At 41.3% G+C, this 24937-nt stretch overlaps 1 protein-coding gene across 1 annotated transcript in view; it reads left to right on the top strand.

Moving 5' to 3' along the window:
* The window catches only part of COL24A1 (collagen type XXIV alpha 1 chain), a 240624-nt gene extending 215687 nt beyond the window's left edge, over positions 1 to 24937 (top strand). The window contains exons 53-60 of the mRNA XM_032779279.2: positions 1197 to 1232; positions 12692 to 12727; positions 12825 to 12851; positions 14138 to 14203; positions 15023 to 15191; positions 21202 to 21311; positions 22931 to 23146; positions 24786 to 24937. Of these exons, the coding sequence (XP_032635170.1) occupies positions 1197 to 1232; positions 12692 to 12727; positions 12825 to 12851; positions 14138 to 14203; positions 15023 to 15191; positions 21202 to 21311; positions 22931 to 23146; positions 24786 to 24932 (807 nt within the window). The 3' untranslated portion in view covers positions 24933 to 24937. The remainder of the gene's footprint in view (positions 1 to 1196; positions 1233 to 12691; positions 12728 to 12824; positions 12852 to 14137; positions 14204 to 15022; positions 15192 to 21201; positions 21312 to 22930; positions 23147 to 24785) is intronic.

Below are 24937 nucleotides of genomic sequence, written 5' to 3'. Positions count from 1 at the left end.
GAATCTCTGCACTGCTGTGGCCCTACCCTCATCCAATTCTTCCTGCCCTTAGCGCCATCTCCAGCACACACACTATGCCAGGGCTCGCAAAGGGGTCCTTGGGAGGCAGCCTTATGGCTTTCTGCAGTTTCTGTGCTGGAGAATCCTCTCCTGGCCAGATATAAGGTTTTTAGGGCCCCTTTACACCCTCTCCTGGCACAAAGGGGCAGGAGCAGGAGTGAGGATCTCACCTGATATCTCTATGAAGTTGGAATACAGAGCAGCAAAATAATGTTAATATACAGTAGTTAATATTTAGTATTTGTAACATGTACATAACTGGAGTGAAGAAAGAGAAGGGAAGTAGGATTAGAGCATTCTTGCCCCTTGTTGGGAAAAAGGCCACACCAGCAAAGTACAATATTTGTTTTCCTTTTTTTCCCCTAACAAAAGGAAAGATGACAACTCTTACTCTAAAATTTTTCTCCACAATTGTGTACTTGTATGAAGATTGTTAATGTGTTGACAACCTGTCATTGTAATAAATAAAAAGGTTTAGCTCTGACTCATTTTCAAACATCAAGATCCAAAATTCTATGCACATCAGATTAATTGCCAGATTAACATTTTAGATTAACAATGCAAAACTGGCCAAGAACATAATATAGGCAAAGAAGAGATGGCTAATCTGCCTGTAGTTGGGAATTAATAATGATCATGTATATCTTTGATGACAGCAGTAAAAGCAGATGTGGAAATACCCATAGAATGTGGCATGGAATGAAATGGATTTTCTCACTTGCAGATATTATATAGTTTAATTCACAGCATTATGATGGTTTAAGCATGGAACCCCCATGATGATGGTTTAGGCATGCTACAAGAGTTAGCTAAACAAACAGCTAAACAGGGCAAAACTGACTAAAAGAAAAATAATATTAACCATTTTCAGAAAGAGCAAAAAATGGAATTACGACTGAAAAGATAAAAAACAAAATATAGAAATCGCAGGTCATGTTCATGGAACTCCTTGTCTAGCCTATAATCTATATATCTATAGTACAAACTGAGGCCCCAGTCCTGCAACATTTGTACACATGAAGCAATTAATATGAAAAGGACTGCTGATGTAAGTAACTCACATGTATATGTTTTTGCAGGCTGAGGTCCTAAAATATTACAAAGTGCATTGGATTAACAGTCTCTATTTCTTTCAGGGATCCAGGGGTGAAAAAGGCTCCAGGGGTGAAATTGTAAGTCTAAACATTGTTTGTATATTTATTTTTTGGCTGTGTCTTGCCATGAGAGTACTGTGACAGCAGCACTCCCTGGTGTTCCCACAGTTCTCCCAACTAGAGTTGGGCAGGAAATTGTATTCCCGTCCTGGGGAAAAAATTGAGATTTTAAAACATTTTCGCATCCTGAATTGGGATGAAACATCAAAATCTCTAAAAAAAATTTCTGAACCAGCAATCCAAAACTACATTTGGCTCAGGCCAATTGAAACGTTCCATTTCAATAATTCTGAAACACTTTGTTCTGATTTTTACCTTTTAAAGCGTTTTTCTTATTATAAATTAACTTAAAATTCAAAACAAAAAATCTGAACTTTTCATTTCAAAAATGTTGAAACAGGATTTTCTGATGATTTCAAACCATTTTGTCAGTGGTTTGAAATGGGAAATTCACTGACACTTTCCCCCAAAAAAGTTTCAGTTTCAATGAATCTGCATTTTTTGATGGAAAAATGTTTTATCAGAAAATTTGTGACCAACTCTACTCCCAAGTGGTTGGCTGTGGTGTCTTTCCATTACTGTAATGGCTGACTCATATACTCCCCTCCCACTTGCATAAGTATGCTGCCCATAGACACAGACATTGTTGACTCTGGTCATAAAATAATTGTATATTTAAAATGTATCCCAGTTAGGAATTGAACCTCCAAGACCTCTTGTCACTCTATTGCAGGCGTGGGCAAACTACAGCCCGTGGGCCTCGTCTGACCCTCAAGATCGCACTGGGGAGCAGAGTTGGGGCCTTGCCCTGCCCCTGCACTCAGCTAGGGAGTGGGATCAGGAGCCTGCCCCACTCCACACGTGCCATGGCTCCGCGCAGCTCCCAGGAAGTCACCAGCATGTGCCCCCTCTGTCTTCTATGCATTGGAGCAGCCAGGGGGCTCTGCATGCTGCCCCTGCCCCAGCTGCCAGCTCTGCAGCTCCCATTGGCCAGGAACCATGGCCATTGTGAACTGCAGGGGCCAAGTGTATGGACGGAGCAGCGCGCAGAGCCACCTGGCCACATCTCCATGTAGGAGCTGGATGGGGGGACATACCGCTGCTTCTGGGAGCTGCTTGAGGTAAGCGCCACCCGGAGCCTGCACCTCTGACCTCGTCCCACGCCCCAACAGTCTGCCCAAGCCCTGCTCCCCCTGCTGCCCTCCGAACCTCTCGGTCCCAGTCCGGAGCACCCTCCTGCACCCCCAACCCCTCATCCCCAGCCCAGAGCCCACATCCTAGCCAAACCCTTACCCCCCCTCACCCAGCCCCCTACCCAGAGGCCCATCCTGCACTCAGAACCCCTCAGCCCCAGCCTGGAGCCCCCTCCCCTGCACCCACCCTGAACCCCTCATTTCTGGCCACACCCTGGAACCCGTACCTCCAGTCCAGATCCCATACCTACTGCCACACCTCAACCCTCTGCCTAAGCCCAGAGCCCCCTCCCATACTCTGAACCCCTTTGCTCCACGTGCAGCCCCCTCCTGCACACCAAACCCCTCACTTCTTCTCCCCCCCCAGACTCCACACCTCCAACCGGAGCCTCTCCAGCACCTGAACTCCTCATTTCTGGCCGCTTCCCCAGCCACAGCCCTCACCCTCTCCCGCACTCCAACCCCCAATTTTGTGAACATTCATGGCCTGCCATACAATTTCCATTCCCAGATGTGGCCCTCAGGCCAAAAAGTTTGCCCACCCCTTTCTCTAGTAGCTGATACTCTAATCCCTGCACCACAGCACTATGGTGAATCATATCCCTCTATGTAATTTTACATAGAGATACAGGAATTCACAGGCTGTGTGAGTATATGCAAAAGCAGAGGTTGAGAGCATGCAGGCCAGCAACTGAACATATATGGACTGCTATAGTAGCAGCAGGCACTACTGAAATGGTATATACATGATTAAGTCACTTTCCTCTTATTCTTCTCCTTTTTCTTCATCATCATCTTATTATTATTTATTTTAGCTGCCTTAATGTTATAAATGTCCAAAATATCTAACTAAGATGCACTGCATTGCATTGAACATACAAAAAATTGCCTACTAATAATGACCATGCAGAGGGCCGTTGTCCTTTGCTGCAACAGATATCTCTGTGTGTGTGGTATAATATATATAAATTGCTATAATGATTTGAAATACCAATGTTTTCCAATAACTAACCTATGTAATCTTATCCCTTTTACACTCATCTTCCCTCTCCTCTTCCCTCCTATTGTTTGTCATACTTGCTTGTTGTTTCTTGTCTTAAATTAGATAATAAGTTCTTTTGGTGTCTACTTGTGTGTTTGCAGTGACCTAGCACAGTGGGACCCCAATTCTGACCTAAACACTACAGAAATAGATATTTTAAAGCAATTTGGAACATTGCTGAAGGAATGTGGGCTTTGTGCTTAGCTAGCTCAGAATGTGTTACTGTTCATTTTTTGACATGGTCCTTTTTTATTTTAATGTTCTTGAGGCAATTCCTATCTGAAGGACAGAACAAATATCACAGTGCTCATTGAAGACTATTCGCTAGATATTTAACTCTCATTTCCATTCCTCTGGTTTAGGATCTGCCCCTCTCTCCCAGATGCCCTCTGTCTGGGCAGTGTGGAGCTAAAAGTGCCCTTGCATTTTGAAACCAATGCAAATACTTATTCATCTGGAAACACTGGTTTCTATTATCTGTATTGGTGTTTAACACTCAATTCCTTTTTTAATGTACTCATCTCATGAGACTCTCTTTCCAGAAGAGGGAGGTATAATTCTAAAGCATGTGCAGTGATATTAGTTTAAAGGCCAGTGTGAGTTTAACCTGAGGGACATGAACAAGTCATTAATTCCAGAAGTTGTGGGTTTGATTTCTCCCAGATCTAGATACCTCTCAGTAGATACTTGGAATTCCAAAATAGAAGTAATTTCTATTCCTCTTGACCCGACATTGACTGGGACTCACAGAGAGATTCTTTGAGGACAATAAACAGGCCTGATTTTCTAATGGCTCACTGATGTAAAATGCTACCAAATCTGAATTTTTCACTCATGCTGATGGAAGTGTTTCTATACCTATTGTGCATTCACTTTGCACAGATAAAAATGGCTCCACAAGATGAAAAGCAAAGGAGAATCAGGCCCATTATTTTTTTGACAGAAGTAATCTCTATGGAACATCATATAATTTCACCCCTGCCCTCCCTCATACCTTATGTGGTTGACAGTGGATTTTTTTTTTCAAGTTCTCCAAGGTTTAAATCAGAGGTCGGCAACCTTTCAGAAGTGATGTGTCGAATCTTCATTTATTTACTCTGATTTAAGGTTTCACGTGCCAGTAATACATTTTTACTTTTTTAGAAGGTCTCTTTCTATAAGTCTATAATATATAACTAAACTATTGTTGTGTGTAAAGTAAATAAGGTTTTTAAAATGTTTAAGAAGCTTCATTTAAAATTAAACAAAATGCAGAGCCCCCCAGGCTGGTGGCCAGGATCAGGGCAGTGTGAGTGCCACTGAAAATCAACTTGCATGCCACCTTTGGCTCACATGTCATAGGTTGCCTACCCCTGATTTAAATAAATGCAAAGCATTACAAACTCACAGTAGGATCCTGTGCTTTTCCTAGTTTGAACTATAAAATGGATGGCTCTCAATATTTTGTAGCACCCAAAAAGTGTAGCTCTTAATAAAAGAAGTCTGCACCTCAAGGAGCTGCTAGTGTAAATGTTAGATGTAATATAATGAGTGATGGTAAGAAACAGCAGGAAGGGAATGGAGAGATGGAGGATGAAGGCTATAGCATTATGGTCACTTGGATCTTCAGTCTGTATATATACAGTTCTTGGTGGTTCTAAAAATTTTATTTTGTTTTCCTTTTATAAAAAAATATTTCAGGTGGTGTTAATGGCTCCCTTGCTGCTGGCATTGCAGAAGAACTGAATTTTCAGTAGGGATTTAAATGAGGAGAGAGTATTGGCAGAAGTGAGGAGGGGGTTTCATGTGTAAGAGACAGTATGAACAAAGGTGTCTCGCCTCTTTGGTATTGTTAGTTATTCACCATAACAATAAATTAGCAGATAATACCAACTTTCATGGTATTGCTCTCTAATATTCACTACTGGAGCTAATACCTTCTACAACTTTGTGAGCACAATCATCAGCCACACCTACTAAGCAATGAGCACAACTGGGGTAGAGTTCACCTGAAAAGGAGACATTTGCACCTTCCCAAAGCTGGAGCCAGTTTTATCTACATGGTCCTCTTGCTAACATACGTTAGAGCAGCTTGAGGCTGCTCTGAACTAGTGGTTCTCAAACTTGGGCCGCCGCTTGTTCAGGGAAAGCCCCTGGCGGGCCAGGCCAGTTTGTTTACCTGCCATGTCCGCAATGTTCAGCCGATCCCACTGGCCGCAGTTCACCACTCCAGACCAATGGGGGCTGCAGGAAGTGGCGCAGGCCGAGGTACATGCTGGCTGCCGCTTCCCGCAGCCTCCATTGGCCTGGAGCGGTGAACCGTGGCCAGTGGCAGCCACGATTGGCCAAACCTGCAGATACAGTAGGTAAACAAACCGTCCAGACCCATCAGGGGCTTTCCCTCAACAAGCACCAGCCCAAGTTTGAGAACCACTGCTCTAAACTATACTATCTCACCATGGCCTCTAAGAGCCCAATGTACTAACTGGAAATTGCAAAAACACAGTGGAATCCTGGCCATGACTGCTTCCTTCAAGTCACATCCCCTAGTCCCAAGTATGATAATTTTCCTCTACCCACTCCCTGTTACACAGCAGTGCAGTCTGGATCTGGGCCCATATTTCTTTTGGGTGGGATTTTCTGAAGTGCTCAGTGTTGGCCTAATTCTGCTGCTACTGAAGCTAAGCCAGTGCTAAGAACTCTTGAAAATCCCAGCTTAAAAGTAAGAAGCAGACACACATTTTTCAACAGTCATAAGTCATTGAGTTATATCAGTGGCTCCTTCCAATTAATATAACCATGTATTCTACTTTGTGCAGCCAGTCTATAGTCTAAGCAAGGGGTGGGCAAACTTTCTGACCCGAGTGCCACATCTGGGTATGGAAATTGTATGGCGGGCCATGAATGCTCACAAAATTTGGAGGTTGGTGTGCAGGAGGGGGTGAGGGCTCTGGCTCGGGGTGCGGGTTCTGGGATGGGGCCAGAAATGAGTTCAGGCTGTGGGAGGGGGCTCTGGACTGGGGCAGAGGGGGTGAGGGCTCTGGCTGGGGGTGTAGGCTCTAGGGTGGGGTTGGGGGGAGAGGCGTGCCTCTGGCACTGGGACTGAGCGGGTTTGGAGGGCGGAGAGGGGGATCGGGGCTGGGGCAGGCGGCGTTGGGGCTGCAGGAAGGGGATCAGGCTAGGATGCAGGTGCTACGCTTCAGGCCAGCGCTTACCTCAAGCAGATCCAAAAAAGCAACACCATGTTCCCCGCTCTGGGCTGCCTACATGCGGAGACCTGGCAGGTGGCTCTATGCCACCTGTTCCTGGCCAATGGAAAGCTGTGGGGCAGCACTTGGGCTGCGGGAAGTGTGTGGCAGCCCCCTGGCTACCCCTACACCTAGGAGCTGGCAGCGGGGATATGCCACTGCTGCCAGATAGCCTGCATGCTTCCTGGCTTGGAGCTTCGAGGGCCGGATTTAAAAATGTCTTGGAAGAGCCAGATGTGGCCCTGGGCCATAGTTTGCCCAACCTTTGGTCTAAGCATAGCTCACTAAGTATTACCATCCTTGTGCAACTCAGCATCGGCTTACTTTTTCTACCAGTATAATACTTTTCTTCTAATTTATAGCCTCTGAATTACCTGTGACATCTATAAAATGGCCATCAAAATTGCTTTTTAGGGTTGCAGACAGATTGTTCATGATCTATATAAAATAGCATCCTTAGAGGATGAAGGTTCACTCCAGGCAGAGAGGCCTGCAAAGGGTCCCATGCTTTGAAGCCCACATTAAGGAGCTTCTGAATCCTATGCACTGAGTAATTTCATCCTGAAGGTTTTATTCATTAGATTTGACCATTGGTTAATGGGGATTGGCAAGAGAGTGTTCAGGAAAACAGAACTACAAAAAAAAAAATGGGAATATTGAAGATAAAGCACAAAGCTTTCAGGTATTGGTCTACACTAGACATTTATGTCAGTATAACTACTTCACTTCAGGATTTATCTCCCTAACTCCTGGTGTAGACAGTGCTATAGTCCACGGAGATCTTCTGCCATCAACATAGCTACTGCCTCTTAGGCCAGGTTTACACTACGCGGTAAAATCGATTTTAGATACGCAATTTTTCAGCTACGAGAATAGCGTAGCTGAAGTCGAATATCTAAAATCGATTTTACTCACCTGTCTTCACCGCGCGGGATCGATGTCTGCGGCTCGCCATGTCGATTCCGGAACTCCGTTGGGGTTGGTGGAGTTCCGGAATCGATATAAGCGCGCTCAGGGATCGATATATCCCATCTAGATCAGACGCGATATATCGATCCCCGAGCAATCGATTTTAACGCGCCGATACGGCACGTAGTCTAGACGTGCCCTCAGGGAGTCCTCCTGTCCGTGTCTGTAGCGTCTTCGCTGAAGCACTGGAGTGGCACAGCTGCAGTGTTGTAAGTGTAGACCTGCCCTAACTCTTCTGTCCTTTCCCCAGCTAACTCAGAAACTGGTTTCATATGCTGGGCCAGGTCTTCAGCTAATGTAAGCCAGTGAAGCTCCATTGACTTCAATAGAACTATATTCATCTACAGCAGCTGAGGATTTGGCTCATAATTTTTTGCTTTTTAGCCTTCAACAGCAGTCCATCTTTGTATCTAAATAGGGAGCCTGGCTTGAAGTTGCAGATACACTTTGTTGGACTGAACCCTACTCTTGTATTTGCAGCAAACATTTTCCTTTCAAATGAAGAGATTCTTACCTCTTGCAAATATTCACAACTGAGTTTCATTTTCCCACCGAACATTTGCTTAAAGGTCAAAAACACCCCTCAGAATATTCATAATTTCAATCAGCACCACTGTCTGTGCTGAATGAGAAGATAGTGAATATTCTGCATTATTTTCTTCAGCTGATGATTTATGCCTGTCATAGAGTCATAGATTCTGAGGCTAGAAAAGGGACTGTTGTGATCATCTAATCTGACCTCCTGGATAACACAGACCATAGAACTTTCCCAAAATAATTCCTTTTGAATTAGAACTTGTCTTTTTAAAAAACATTCAATCCTGATTTTAAAATTGTCAGTGATGGAGAATCCATCACAGCCCTTGGTACATTGTTCCAATGGTTAATTAACATAAGAACATAAGAACGGCCATTCTGGGTCAGACCAAAGGTCCATCTAACTCAATATCCTGTCTTCCGACAGTGGGCAATGCCAGCTGCCCCAGAGGAATGAACAGAACAGGTAATCATCAAGTGATCCATCCCCTGTCACCCATTCCCAGCTTCTGGCAAACAGAGGCTAGGGACACCATCTGTGCCCATCCTGGCTAATAGCCATTGATGGACCTATCCTCCATGAATGTATCTAATTCTTTTTTGAACCATGTTATAGTCGTGGCCTTGACAACATCCTCTGGCAAAGAGTTCCACAGGCTGACTGTACATTGTGTGAAGAAATATTTCACTTTGTTTGTTTTAAGCCTGCTGCCTATTTCATTTGGTGACTCCTAGTTCTTGTGTTATGGGAAGGAGTAAATAATACTTCCTTATTTACTTTCTCCTCACTGTTAAAAATTTACAATTTATTTCCAGTCTGACTTTGTCTAGCTTCAACTGCCAGCCATTGGATCTTGTTACATATACCTTTGTCTGCTAAACTGAAGAGCCTATTAGTAAATATTTTTCTCCATGTAGGTACTAATAGACTGTAATCAAGTCACCCCGTGACCATCTCTTTGTTAAGCTAAATACATTAAACTCCTTGAGTCTATCACTATAAGGCATGAACATCTTTCCTGAATTGTTGGCACCAGAACTGGACACAGAGCAGTCTCATCAGGCCAAACACAGAGGACATATACAATCTCTCTACTTCTACTCGAGATTCCCATTTGTGCATCCAAGGATCACATTATTAGCCCTTTCTGGGGCAAAAATCTGTCTGGGGATTGGTCCTGCTTTGAGCAGGTGGTTGGACTAGATGACCTCCTGAGGTCCCTTCCAACCCTGGTATTCTCTGATTCTATATTGTCTTCAATAAAATGGGACCTAAAAACATGTAAAGGGTGATTCTTCTCACTTACACCAGTGTAACCCAGGAAGAATTCCACTTCAGTCAGCATTGTCACACTAGCATAAAGGTAGTGGAAGTGAGATGATGATCAAAACCATATATCCTGATTTTCATAGAGGCTGAGCACCCACAACTCTCTTTAGGTCAAATAGGAGTTATGAGTGCTCAGCACCTCTAAAATCAGGCCAGCTCTGTTTACAGCCTGATCCTGCAAACACTTCTGTACATGCTTAACTGTAAGCATGTAAGTAGTGCCATTGTCACTGATTGCTCATGTTTAAAGTTAAGCACATGCATAAATGTTTGTAGGATCAGAATTTTTAGGTATCAAAAAGAAAAGGATGGAGTTCAGGCCTTTGACCTTTTGTGCTAGCAGTCAAATTAAGGGCTTGAAAGGATTAAAGGATACACTAAAAATAATTCATTTTATTCTTTGTTTTTGGTATTAAGGAACTGGAATTATACTTTTCTCACTCCTTTACTTATCCTTTGATCACATTAGCATCTAAGTAGATTCATAAAGCTAATCCTGAACATTCCAGGGGAATATTCTGCAATTAACTTAATCCATGAAATGTACAATTTAAACTTCTACTTCAGCTCTGTGGCAGAAAGGAGCATTTATAATGTTTCTACAGAATTTCCAACATACTGTTTGCAATTTTGTTATGTTTAAAAGGCTTGTAAAAGTAATTGATGTAGATCCTTGAAGTTTTAAAGCATTTAAGAAATGTAATACGCCCAAGGGGGGTTGCCCCAGGTAGCAGTTGGCTGCCAATTTACCTTTTCATATGAGATTTGATTAGCAAGGATATAGTGGATCAAGGCAGATTGAGTCACATCACCTCTTTATAGAACAGTTTAAATTCATCAGAACAATACATCTATCAATAAAATCCCTCTCTATAAATCTCAAGTGTCTTAAAATAGTTCCACAGACATACAGTTGTGGCTCATATACCAAAAATATAGAATCCTTCAGCTATTACAAGAAATCCAATGAAAGTTTTGAATCACTATACACAGAACAAAGACATCTATTCACTAGAAATAAGTATTTACATAGGGGCAGTATAGATCATTGAAGCCTTCACATCTTGCTGTAACTTGGTCATTGTGTAACCGAGTCCTGAACCAAAATACATAAGTATCTCCTTACTCTGTGGAAATTATTCTTTTAGTTTCTTTTTCTACCAATATGGATATCTGATGCACTTTCCTAAGCATGATCAAAGAATGCAGTAATATACACCTATTGGTTTGAAGGATCCTTGAAACAGATTGACAACAAACCTCCTACTGATCTGATTAATTAAATGCAAAATTTTCAGCTGGCATAAACTGGCATAGCATTATTGAACTCACTTGATTTACACCAGCTGAGAATCTGACCCAAAGTAGTCATACAGAAGATTTTGCTAACATCAAATCTCATCAATTTTATAACAACAATAATACTTTGTGCCTATTTAAGCGTAAGATCCCAAAGCACTTTTAAAGGTCGGTAAGTAGTATTAGCCGTATATGGAATAAGGGAGATTGAGTGACATTACATGGCTTGCCAAAATCACACAGAGTTAGTGGCAGAGTTAGGAATCAGAAGTTTTAGGTTGTATTACTGTTCCCCTACATTAACCACTAATCAATGGTGCCTCTGTAAAATTACAGTAGATGTTGGTCTGTGGGATGGAGGTGGTGGCTTATAGTCTTGAATATGCATACACAGTGTGAAACCAGATAAGTAGGACCCAGTGACAGTAGGTGGTGGTTGAAAAGCTGACAAAATAAAATATCCGAACTGACTTAGCCCTTAAAGCCTTCACATTAAAAAACAGCAAAGGCTGAACCTAAACATAAAGAAATGTCCTCAGTTTTAACTCCCCTGCATAATTACTAGACAGCTGTTTATAGAACAGCAGCACTCACAATATACAGATTTGGGCTACGGAGACTGAATCAAGGTCATCGTAACAGCTCTCATTGAAAATCAAATGCACTCTCAGATAGCTACCATGTGTTCTGTCCCATGAATTTTACATCACATGGGCTAAAGAATGTGACCAACGTGCTTCTAGAGATTGATAGATCTGAAAAGTCTCAACTACCCAAATTAGTCTCTTTATATGATCTAATCTGGCATCTTTTCATTTAAATGTGTGTGGACTAGCATGGGACACAGCCCTGCATGCTCTAAACTCCCATTGACTTGGTTGGCAGTTTGAGACGCAGGATCATGCTCACAGTTGTTCTGTACAGTGTTGCTTATGCAGATGTTTCTTTTGAAATCTCTTGGATGACATCTACTTGTTGGTGTGTTAGTTAGAGAACTGAAGGAACACATGAAATGGTTTACTGCTAGGATGAGGGTTTTGGCCAGATCTACACTAGAAACTTTTGTTGGTATAACAGTGTTGATTAGGGATGTGATTTTTGTGAGGTCTACACCCGAGGTGTCAACTTTTCTCTTTCCTTTTTCACTTACGTTAACCTTTTGTGTGTGTTGTACACATTATTCCCTGCAAGGCCCCTGCTGACTGTAATTGGTTCCCCCTCCCTTCCTGCTGCTTAATTACACCCTTAAATGAAGTTCCTCTGGGGCCGGGGATGGTGGTGACATGTTGCTTGGATTAGAAGGAGAGAAGCCTGCAATGTAAGGGCCATTATGTGAGTGTTCCACGTCCTGGATCAAATGTCATACGTTGTATTAAGTGTACTTTTATAAATAGTTTATTACGGGCTAATACATTATTAATATATGTTTTACTAAATGGTTGATCAATTATTAGAGTCCAGTAAATTAAGAGATTCTTTATAACCATCTATAACACTTTGTGCTGATGTGATAATAGCTATCCGTAACACATACTACTCATGTGTGACATGCTTATAAAATCTATTAAACATTTATTAACCTTTTACACACTATTTATAAATATACTCTGAATATGAAGTGTGATTGGATAAACAGAGGGTTGTTTTGGTATCCAGTACTATCAGCCTGGCACTTTTCACAAGAACAACACTCACTTTTTAAAAACGCACAATGCCGTACATTCAGAAATGGAAACAAATGGTCAACAGCTCTGCCAAGAAATCTTTGTGCAGATTACAGCTGACTACGCTTCATTATGGCATTTTCTGATTTCTTAAAAAAAATCAAAAGTAGAAGGATTTTTTTTAACTCTAATGCATTTTATCTTCCTTTCTCCTAGGGCCCTCAGGGACCACGGGGTCATCCAGGTCCACCAGTAAGTTTATAAAGAGGTATTTTTATCTAGGTTCTCCTTGCACATATGATTTAAAGAAGCCTGCAATACCTAATAACTGCTTTCTCTTGTTTTCTAGGGTCCACCTGGGGCACCTGGTCCAAGAGTAAGTTTCATAATTGTGCTAACTACAACACATTCCCTATTGTTGAAAGTGAAAATGTTGAGACTCTCTTCATAGGGTATTGCTTCCTCCATCATCTTAAGTGAAATTCAAATGTTTTTCTTTAGCACTCATCACTATAATATCTAAGCTCAGATATAGTTGCTATGCTAAACTTCCTATCAACATCTTCTGTCTAGTAGTGCTACCATGCTGCAGAGTCCCAAAAGGGCAAATCACATGCCCATGCTCACATGCTTGACCTACACTCCAGTTTGAAAGCTTACTCATAGGAATTCAGCATATACAAATTCTGAAGGGAAGTAGGATGCTACATGGTATGTCATTCACCACGTGCCGTTCCAGTTTACATAAAATGTATCCATCTTTTTCTAGGGGGTTATTATCCAGCACTTACTGGGAGGATGGATTTACTGTTCTAGTCCTTTTCTATTATTTCTGCTCTATTGGGCAACCCCCTTCCTGGGCCACCCTCCTGAGTCAGGCCATGGCATGACAGATGGTGCACCCTCTCCCACTCTGCCATCCCCCCTACAGTGGGGACTAGGGTGGCCTGAGGTATAGAAGGCAGCTGAACTAGTTGTATGCCAGCCAAGGACTCCCTCGCATCAAAGGAATTCTCAGCTGACAAGATATAGCACTTTTCACCACTAGAGTAGTGCAAAGGGACCAGAGAATCTGACCCATGTTGTATGTGCATGATTAGAGACTGAATTGTTCTTTGTGTATCTTGTTTGGAGAGTAAATATCACCTTTTTCTCCAGATATAAATAGTATTTGTAACTGTCGATGTATTAGATTAGATGGATGGCAGAGAGGTTTGGAGCCAATAGTTTTGGTTTGAGATTTTGGGGGGGGATTTTTTGTTTTGTTTGTTTGTTTTATTTTTCTCCCAGGAAAATAGCTGATAAAAGAAACTAAAGTAATTTCTTTTTTAAAATTACAATTATTTAAAATAAGAGTATTCCATTTCATTCTGCTGTTTGCTTTTTCCTTTTAAAAGTAAGAATTCACATAGTATGTAATGTAATGGGTGTGGCGCATTCAACTAAAATAATGAGGAGACCTCAGAGGTTTTGGGGAAGGCGGGCTTTTTTGTCCTTTTTGATACATACACATTTATGCGCAATATGTTTTAATCAAAAGACTTTCAAATTCTTCATCAGATATAACTAGTATATTTCTGCAGCCATACTTGAAGAACTTACAACCTTAATTTTATTCTCTGTTGATTTTACTGCTGATCTTAAATGGTTTTGGTTACACAGAAACCAATGGACATCAATGCTGCTATTCAAGCCTTGATTGAATCAAATGGTGCACTACAGATGGAGGTAATATATCTTGCTATATTTACATTGGCACATACATTAGAACATTTATAAAGAGTCGGGTTTTTTAAGGCCAAAACATGGCTTCTTCACAAAGGCTTTATTGAAAACAGAGAAAAATTAGAAACTGTTTTGTGAGGAAAAACTAACCAATGTATAATATGATTAAACAAAATTGGATGTATAGGATGCAATTTAAGTCAAGTTTTAAAAACCACAGTATTTCCAATGTTTAAATATGATTAAAGAGGATGGAAAAAATCAATCTATTATACAATGTGAAGTGTATACATTCAGCTACATGCCTACAAATGAGAATGTCATTAAGGCCTTGATCCATCAATCACTTACACATGCTTAACTTCATGCATGTGAGTAGAGTCATTGCAGTCAATGAGACTACACACATGCAATGAACTTACTCACATGTGTAAAGTTAAGCATATTTTTATGTGCCTTTAGAATTGGGACCTAAGACTATTAACTCTGTTCAAAATCCGACAGTGTGGTATCGCTTATAAAATGAACTAATTCCTTTCTTTTCTTTTTTTTTCTTTTTTGGGCATTCAAATTTCCATTTCCATGTATTATAACAATGTTTTTGCGTGATTTTTAACCTAACTGTAACTCCTTTGCTCCAATAATTTTAATAAATTGTACTAATTTTTAATATGAATAAATCATTTCTATTATCTCATACGTGGTCGGCTGCATGCATCATAAACACCTTTCATTTCTGCCTGTGGTCTCCAATGGGCATTTGATTTAACTGCATGCACTGCTGCTATGGCATTTTTGTGATAACATTATTGCTAACGGCAGAGCTACCAGAATACTGAAGTAACTTTACTAGATCACAGTGCAGAGATATTCAAAACACTGCACTATCTTAGCAATTTACTGCACAGTATCAAGAACCCCCTCGGCACTCGGGATAACCCAGCACGCATCTGCAGGGATTTGCTTAACTGTGAACGTAAAGTATCGGATGGTAAGTGTCTACTTTCATCAAATTGTACATATCATCAAGATTTAGAATATCTTGTTTCCAATTTTTAATTTCTAGAGCAAAACTTTAATGGGTGGCATTTTAATAACTATATTAATTTTAACTTTTTAATTCCATATTATTACTGAGTACCACCCACCTATCCATAATGGACTTGCCTGTCATTTTATGCCCAAAGCAGCCTTTGCTCTCTGTGGATGGTGAAAAAGTAATTGCTGCTACTTCTAGGCTATTCCAACCTACCAGTACTCAGTGCTGAATTTCTTATGAGTAGCAGGATCTTTAAAACAATCTCAGACCTGCACTTTTTCAGTACAGAGGATATGATACTCTTATCATGCAGGTGTAAACCAGGGGTAACTCAGCTGAACTCAATTGATGTACACTGATGAAAATCAGGCTTAGAGACTTCTTACTGCCCACACCCAGACTTCTACATTTACCTTTTTCATTTTACATTATGGGTTTGCGTACACTGAAACTGGAAGGGGTCATTTATAGTTCAAGTAGAAATACCGACACTAGCTTTAATTGAACTAGTGCTCTAAAAGTACTTGTGCAGTGGCACAAGTGGTGGGATGGGCTAACTACCTGAGTACAATCCCATCTGAGACCCTAAGTACATACTTGGGCAGGTAACCCCTTCCACTGCTCATGCCTCCGCGACTCCACTTTTATTTTTAGCACATTAGCTCAATCGGAGCTAGTGTGGGTATTCTGCTCAGCTGCAAATCACACCTTCCAGCTCCAGTGTAGACATACCCTGAGATGTTATGTATCTTGTGTGCCCCTCATATCAAAGAACCCCTTGAAAAGTGATCTGACTGAGGTGACTCAGTGTGATGTATTTCTCAAAAACTCAACAAAAACAGTGTAATTTTAAAGCCTTGCTACACACACCATTTAGATTGGAAATTTCAAAGAACCCTAAGAGTTTGGCTCCCAATACCAATTGAAACTTATTGAAAGTTGAGCATGTAGTACTTTTATGCCCCCTTGAAAAGCCCTGCCTTAATCTAGCTACCATAGTATTTCTGCAGCACCTATCACAATGTTTCCATATGCACCTGTTTACAGTAAGTTATAGATTTATTATTCAAAAATAAATTTTAGAGGTAATTGGTACTTAGGTATTTAAAATATTTGCTCTAACACCAGTCACTGGTTCCTAACACCATATTCAAGATTGCTTCTACTTCTACAGAAATTCTCATGGCCATCATTGCTCAAACTCGCACAAATCTATATGTATTTTGCACTAAGTTGATGTGAATGTATTGTATATGTAAAGTGTGTCTTCTGATGTTAGCATATTCAGTGTTCACTGCTCATACCAACACCCTCAAACTGCAGCTTGACGAAACTGGGCATATGGACATGACTGAGTGAAGTGCCCACTCCTTGAAGCTCTTAGATGTTTTAGCAACTTCATTCACATAAAGTAGTCCCACTGAACTACTCACATGTATAAAGTTACTCATGTATGCAAGTATTTGCAGAATCTGAGCCAATGGCATCATCTGACTCAATGTGCAGAATCTGAGTTCTGTAATTATCACAGTTTCCAGACAATATGGATTTGATCCTGCTCCCACTGAAGCCAATTGTGACTTCAAAGGGAAAAGGATTGAGCCTAGTCATTACATAGCATAAGAACAGAATAAATAACAGGCTACTAAACAGTGCTTTGGAGTGTCCTGTACTATGTTCAAATATGGTGAAAGCTGGCCATATTGTATAGATATGTAAAATTATATTTTTATTTTTAACACTAAAGTACTTCAGATATAGAGTAAATAAAAAACATGCTGAAAATCTGAAATCTAGCTTTTCTAATATTTAGTAACATTTTCACATCTGTTAAATCTAGCTTTGTTATAGAAATAATTTCTCAAATACCTCATCCTGCAACGAACTTTGTGTGAATAAAGGTCTATATTTTTATAGGAAAAAAATGTGTATAATCAGATATATTGACAACTATTATATTTGAGGCAACCATTAATCAATAAATCTTGAATGGTCATTGAAATGTGATATCAATAGAAGTATTTCACATACTTCACCGTCTGAGTGTGTTCATTATAAATATCTTCAAAACTTTCCATTAGTACCATGAATTTCTTACAGGTAACAATTGTTAAAATAAAAACAAATATGCAAAAAGGAAATGAATTTAGAGGTAATGGGGGCAAAGTACTTATTTTCAAATGCAACCTTATGTAAATGTTATGGGGAATTATTGTTATGCCCTCTGATGAGCTAAACAGCATGTATATGGCATCTAACCGGGTAAAATTGTCCAGAGTCAGTCTTTGTCAGGCAACTTACTGACTCATACCTGATTGTTATTAGCCAATCATGAAAGAATTTTCTTCCCGCATGTAGACTCTTTATTTTCTGTGGGCCAAGTCCTGGCCCTGAGTAACCAGGCTGTGCACTGTGAATAGCTGCAGAGGTCAAGAAGAAAAGTATCAACCTTCTGCAAATTGTGGAACAGCAATGGAGCAACTCTGAGACCACTGCAGAGAATAGCTCCTACATCCCTTTGCACATGAGGGAAGGGGAAACAAATGGTGAATCATCAGCCCCTGCCCCACTTCTGACACTGCCCTGTGCATCAAGGTGCAGGGTGTGCACACAGCTGGCACCTAGCCCTCCACCCCTTACCCTGCAATGGAGCTATACTTCCCTGTGGTGGTAGGGTTTGCCTGTATCAAGCAAAAGTATTGTATTCATTTTCAGTATAAACATATGCATTGGCTTTCACGTACTGTAATGATTTAAACATGTTTAGAAAACTCATGTAAAACAAGACTCTTCCAAGGAGCCTAAGGGAGTTAAGTAGCCAAATCCCAAACAGTTGAGGATTAAACTCTCATTGCCTGCGTCATAGCAGCATGGTAAAAGCATGGAATAGGACCATCCCTTATACAGTAAAAGCCGCAAGAGGCTAAGGGGCAGGAAAATTCAATGAGGTTTTCTTAACAAAGCTGTTCCATCATCAGGGTTTGCCCCCTCACCATGCCCTCCGTGGGTCTTACTCCAAACTCCATGGGTCCTCCAGGATCCACGTGAAGCCAGAGCTATTCTCTCAGGCTCTAGAACCCAAGCGTCATCTCGTCTCGCCTTCTCAGTTCTTGCTAGTGCACTCCCAGTGGAACTGCACTACCAGAGGTCCCAGGACCGCCCTTTGAAAGAGGGGTTCCTATTACAGAAGGGGCTCCACACAAAAGGTAATGTAGCCCTAGGTTATATTATCTTGTCTACTTAATCTCCAAAACACTGGTAAAGAAAAGATGTGCTCGGCCCTCACTAGAAGCCACCCATTCCCCATGCCCTCTCCTGCCGACATGGGGAGATTTGCACAGAGGATCCTCCATTTGTCAATTCTGGGGCACAGTCTCGCCTGTCTTTAACTGTTGCTTAGGAAACATGGAACTAAATTCTGCTTTATTTTAGACTTGTCAGGTACGCTGTTTCTTCTCTCACTGACTTTAGTGGGAGTTGCACCAGGATAAAAAACGAATAATTGGCTTTAATATTCCCAAGTATGAAAGAAAACACTAACCAACATCTTTAAGCACATTACATCCGCATATTGTAGAGAGGGTCACCTGTGATCTTAGCAGCAAAAGTGAAATGAAGATAGGGAAAATAAAAGCATTTTGTGCACTACAGCCCATACATGCAAACAAACAATTTGCTATTTTATGATCTGGTACTTGTACTAATTTCCTGTTCACAGAAATTGATGAGCATCTATTACACTAACTATAGAAAAAGGATTTCTTCCAGAATTAATTTTGAAACAAATCTCTAGCCACTGTATGTGGAGAAGAGGATTCAGCGTTGAGTCTAATTTACATCTCCTAGCTGCTGAATAGTCAGTACTAGTTATAGAATGAACATTAGTTCCATCAAGGAAATGTGCTGTAGAATCTAGAGTGGATAAGAGTATACCAGGTCTAAGTGTGTATCTGTTAAGATAGATGTAAAACTTAACAGATCTTTCTTGCCCCGCACACACCCCAGGCCCATGCCCTGTACCCCCCCTCATACATACCTGGCCATCTGCTTGACTCCTTCACCCCCGCCACATGACCCCAGACCTGGCTCTAGCACCTCCACACATACCCAGCCTCCGCACCCCTTGCTCTGACACCTGCACCCCCCTCACATGCCCCCAGCCCTCTGTCCTGACTCTTGCACCCCCACACACATCCTGACTCTTGCACCCCCCACATCCCCACCCCCACCCTGAGCACCAAACGGGAGTTCCTGTACCACCACTCCCACATTCCCACCTGCACCCCTCGCACCAAATGGGAGCTGCCCAGGTAAGTGCTCCACATCCAAACCTCCTGCCTCAACCCTGAGCCCCCTCCCTCATTCTAGCTCCTGGCCCCTTCATCCCCAGCCCTGTGCTCAGTGCACTCCCACCCTCAGCTCAGTGCAGAGAGAGGAAGAGAATGGGCCAGAACCAGGGAGAAGGTAGGTACCCACTATATGTGGGCAGGGCCAGGACCCCAGAGCGGCAGCGGGCTGAGTGGGTCCAGCAGCAGGATCCCGGCTGGCAGGAGCCGCGTATGGAACCCCTGAGTGGCAGCGGGCTGAGCCACTCAACCCACTGCTGATCTGGGATCCCAGCTGCCAGCCCCGCACAGCCCACTGCTGGTCTGGGGTTCTGGCTGCCAGACCCTTGCCAGCCAGGGTCAGAACCCCAGACCAGCAGCAGGTTGAGCGGGCCAGCGGCATAAGATCAACATTTTAATTTAATTTTAAATGAAGCTTCTTAAACATTTTGAAAACCTTGTTTATTTTACAATACAACACTAGTTTAGTTATATAATATATAGACTTATAGAGAGAGACCTTCTAAAACACATTAAAATGTGTTGCCGGAATACGAAACCTTAAACTGAAGTGAATAAATGAAGACTCAGCACACCGCTTCTGAAAGGTTGCCAACCCTTGAGTTACAATGTCTGCCGTGTATCCAAAACCCCTGTTGTATCCCTCTAGACCAGTGGTTCCCAAACTTGTTCCACCACTTGTGCAGGGAAAGCCCCTGGCGGGCCAGGTCGGTTTGTTTACCTGCCACGTCTGCAGGTTTGGCCGATCGCGACTCCCAGTGGCTGCAGTTCACTTCTCCCGGCCAATGGAGCTGCTGGAAGCGGCGCGGGGCACAAGCAGTGGAACAAGTTTGGGAACCACTGCTCTAGATAGGAAACACATTGAAATAAACTCAAACAATCAAGAGAAAGGGGATTAACAGAAACCGGTCAAAAATACAGATCAGACATGCTGTACATCAAATATAGATCAGCTGTGCAGCGATGATGACTTTGTCAGAGTAACTGGGTGGCAGGAGCTATGGTCCAGCATACAAATGCTGGGCTCTTCTGCTGATCACCCTGTTGGAGCCTGCATAAAGCTGTGGAATAACTTGTACCAATTCATGATGATGGCAGGTACTGCTTAGTAACTCCACCAAGATGTAAGAGCTGCCAATGAACCTCTGGTCAGAGGGAACTGAGGGCAGGGACATGGAGGAACTAGCCAGGCTCAAGATGAAAACGTAGGCTGATGTTCATGTATTTGATAAAGCCAAATCCCAAGAAGAGGAGTACGTTTGACCACCTATAGCACTCAGTATTGGAAACCCAACTGGTACAAAAGCCAGTATGGAGTAGTTATTGATAATATGACAGTAATGTGGAGGCTTTGCGGATTTTTTTTATTTATTTGCTTTGCTTTGCCTGAACATCAAATTTTTATGTGCCACATTCAGATCACCTACATTGGGCATAAACACAGAGTAACTCCAAGGAGGCTAGTCTGTTATGTTCTTTAGTGATGCCATAGGAAGTTAAGCTGCAGTAATAATGCTTCTAACATTTCCCAAAAATTATGGAAATTTTATTCAGAAGATTGTTTAACAGCAATTATGTCTTTTTTCACCTTTCTATCTGGGATTATAAATTGATAGGAAAATACTGGATTGACCCAAATATTGGATGTCCTTCTGATGCCATTGAGGTTTTCTGCAACTTTACTGCTGGTGGCCAGACATGTCTATCACCCGTATCTGTGACAAAGGTATGCTTTGCTTCTCATTAGGATATATGTCTGTGCTTAAACTCTGAATAAGTGAACACTGATTTACCCAATGTATGCTGGCATGTCAGATTTCTTGTGCTAACCAGCTTTATTTCACCATAAATTGGATCTGTGTTCCTCTGTTTCATTTGATTATCTGTTTCTTTTCAGATATGTCTCTATGCGACTATCTTTATGGGCCTCTCTTTAATCTGTCTATAATATTTTAAAATGCCCTGTCCCTGTATTGCGCGCTGTAGTTGTCATTAAAATGTGAATTGACATAAGGGTCATGGCTCTTGGACATTTAACCAAAGTATTCAGTACAAACTGGTTTTCCTTTTGTTTCACTAAATGCATGCTAACATCTATGTATATTTAGAATGCAAGCCTTTTGGAATGGGGACTTGATTTTCTGTGAAGTTTTACCTATGTACGTTAACTGAACTGTACTGAACCATATCTGTGGTGGTGGGGGCAAGATTGCCCATGAGAGGAAAAAGTCCCTTATTGGGTTTCTCTCACATTGTTATTCAGGTGGGGGTTTCCCATTTTCAATAGAATGAGCCATGGTTCTGCCCCATACTCCATAGATCCCTCTGGGATGCTGTCTTTGTGGAGCACCTGTGCCCTTTATGCCAATTGTATCTCCAGATCATCCTACTCTCTCTGCCAATCAGCACAGTTCCACTGGATCCACATGAGCAAGAGAACCCCTAGCCATGCTTCCCCCAGTATCCCTCTTCAAGGTCATTTCCCCACTATGGAGGACTCCACAGAAATGTATTATATTTTCAAGGCTTAGTCCTCACCCAACATACACCACCTACTAACTGCTCAGTCCCTGCTCTCTCTCCTCTAGGCGGACTCCAGTCCTGGGGAGAGTCCTTCACAAGTCCTGGAGGATGGTGCAGCACAGGCAACTGACACACCTCTCTAACTGGGAGGGGTGAGATCTGTGCACAGAGGGTCTCCTGTGTATACAGACTTAGGAGGCATGGGTTGGCCCTCTATATATACTTGTTCTTGCAAATATGCAAGAAATAATGCAAGAAAAATTACATTTTCCATATATAGCTCAGTGTACATAGCCTCTCTCTCTGTCTTGCAATATCTCAAGTTATTAATAAAATCTAGGTGTTGAGAGGCAGAGCAATATAATGGACTAAAAACAAGACAGGGAGCAAAGAACTTCTGAACTCTGATCCAAACTCTGTCACTTCTTTCTGTGCATGTCTTTCTTTGAATCAGTTAACTGTTCTTTGAATCAGTTTCCTATCTGCAGAATATCTACCTACCTACATTTCAGGGGTGTACTGAGAATTAATTGATTTTATAACAAGCTTTGAAAATGTAAGTTATACAAATGTATATACTGTATAGGCTTGTATAAAATTGTATGCATTCATTATGGTGATTATGGAATTCCACTTTTATATATACCTGACACTTCTTCTGAAGAAAGCAGGAGACACATGCATTTTGGTTTGGCAACCAAATTAACTGATACAGTTCATATCACCTATAAGTGCCATATTTATATTGCCAAAATCTTTCTGATTGTCGGCCATTGAGCATGATACAACTATTATGTCTAACCATGTATTTTTGTAAACTAGTTGGAGTTTGGAGTTGGAAAAGTGCAGATGAACTTCCTTCATTTACTGAGCTCAGAAGCAACCCATACCATCACAGTTCACTGTCTGAACACGCCAGTGTGGGGAACAAATGAGGCAGATGCTCAGAAAACATCTGTTCACTTCAAAGGCTGGAATGGTCAAATGTTTGAGGCAAATACACTACTTGAACCAAAGGTGCTTACAGATGAATGCATGGTAAATACTTTTTGGCGTTATTAAACTTACAGTGCAATTAGTGTTTAGATATTATTAGATGAACAACAATATAAGCTTTGAGCATTTATTTTTCCTTCTATCATTATAACAGTCATTTAGATTTCCATAACATAAAGCACACTTCTCATTTGTTTAGCAAGTCTCTCCATATGTTGACCATTTGATATTAAGTTCAAGGTATATCCAAATGCTAACAGCAATTGCAGTTATGCAGGAAATCTGTCTTTGCTTTTAGCATCAGACCCAGTGGACCCTGCTTGTTAATTCTGCCAGGACCTGAGAGGTGACAGGGCCCTCTCTTCAGAGGAAACTTAAGATAGATACATAGAGGTTCTTCAGGAAATCCTGGAACAGCCAGGCATGGGTTGAAAGCTTAGGCTGAGCTATATATTCTGATGATGTTATCTGAATAAAACCAAACTGCAGGAAAAGGGCAAGTTCATTACAGGCTAGAAGTTAATCTTTTGATGACTGAGTGTCATTAACTTCACTAGTTACAGGGCAATTGTCTACTTATGTAATAAACTGATGATGGACAAACTTTCATTAGCTAAGATAAATGTTTTTGAACTTGGAAATATCTGAAAAATCTAATACATTTCCAATGATTATTAGATCAACTCCAGTAACAGGCAAGATGTTGCCTTTACCACTGACTCTTGTACAATAATTGGTATTTTTATTACAGAGAGCCTAAAATATCAAATTCTATACTGTGCTAAAGAGAACAAAGGACTTAACCTTATCCTGTCATCATTCCAGTGGTGGAAATCTTTCGAATTCACTGGGAGATTTGTGTGCAGACAGATGGCATGATGACAGGTGCTTTTCAAACTGGAAACTGTATTAAGTGGATATAAAATGTTACCAAATCAGGATTTTCAACACACTTAGACCTGTAGCACTTTGCACTGGTATAAATTACTGCAAAAAGTGAAAAGCAGTGAATAATCAGGCCCTATATTTATAAAAGTATGTCAGATTTGGGTTTTTCACGCAGTGATGGCTACTGAAAAGGGTAGTTTTTCTGAGAGATTCTATGATATCTCTCTCTTCAGGAAACTATGTACTATACAGATTTCCTGCAGAATCTCACACATCCCTTTCTGCAGGGATTTCACTTTTCAGCAGTCTCCACTGTACCTGCTGCTTTGACTGGTTGGGCAAGAAAGCAGTGACTGCAAACATCAAGACTCCCACATCCCCAAACAGTGTTATACTGTTATTTTATATTTTTTATAAGGTAACAGTTTTTATTGAGATTTTCTAAAAATTAAAATAACCAAAGTTCATGACAAAAAATGTCGCTGATTTCCCCATAACTCTTAAGAATGCATATTAAACCCAAGCAAAAGCCTAGGCACTATAGATATGTATTAGTCTCATAGTTCAAGTCCTCATCAAGCTTTACAGCAAGTTAGAATTTTGACAGATGTTCTTTCTTCAATGGATTGGGAGATGGCCTTTGAAAAAAAATCACACAAATATTATATGTATTGACAAGAGAAAACAGATTGCTCATTTGCTTCTCTGGTTCCTTGATGTCTAGATTCTCCCTCTGTTTTGAAATTGATAGTTGATATGCATTTAATGCTCTCTCTAATTCTGTGAACTGCAGATCCAAGATGGCAGCTGGCATAAGACAGAGTTCCTTTTTCACACTCAGGACACTACAGACCTTCCAGTTGTTCAAGTGCATACGTTTCCTCATCTCAAACCAGGACAACAGCATACCATAGAAAGTGGTTCAGTGTGCTTTCTCTAAGCTTC

Source organism: Chelonoidis abingdonii, chromosome 7, assembly GCF_003597395.2.
Source record: "Chelonoidis abingdonii isolate Lonesome George chromosome 7, CheloAbing_2.0, whole genome shotgun sequence".
Lineage (NCBI taxonomy): Eukaryota > Metazoa > Chordata > Testudines > Testudinidae > Chelonoidis > Chelonoidis abingdonii.
Note: the sequence above shows the minus strand (reverse complement) of the source record. Positions and strands in the feature narration are given on the sequence as shown.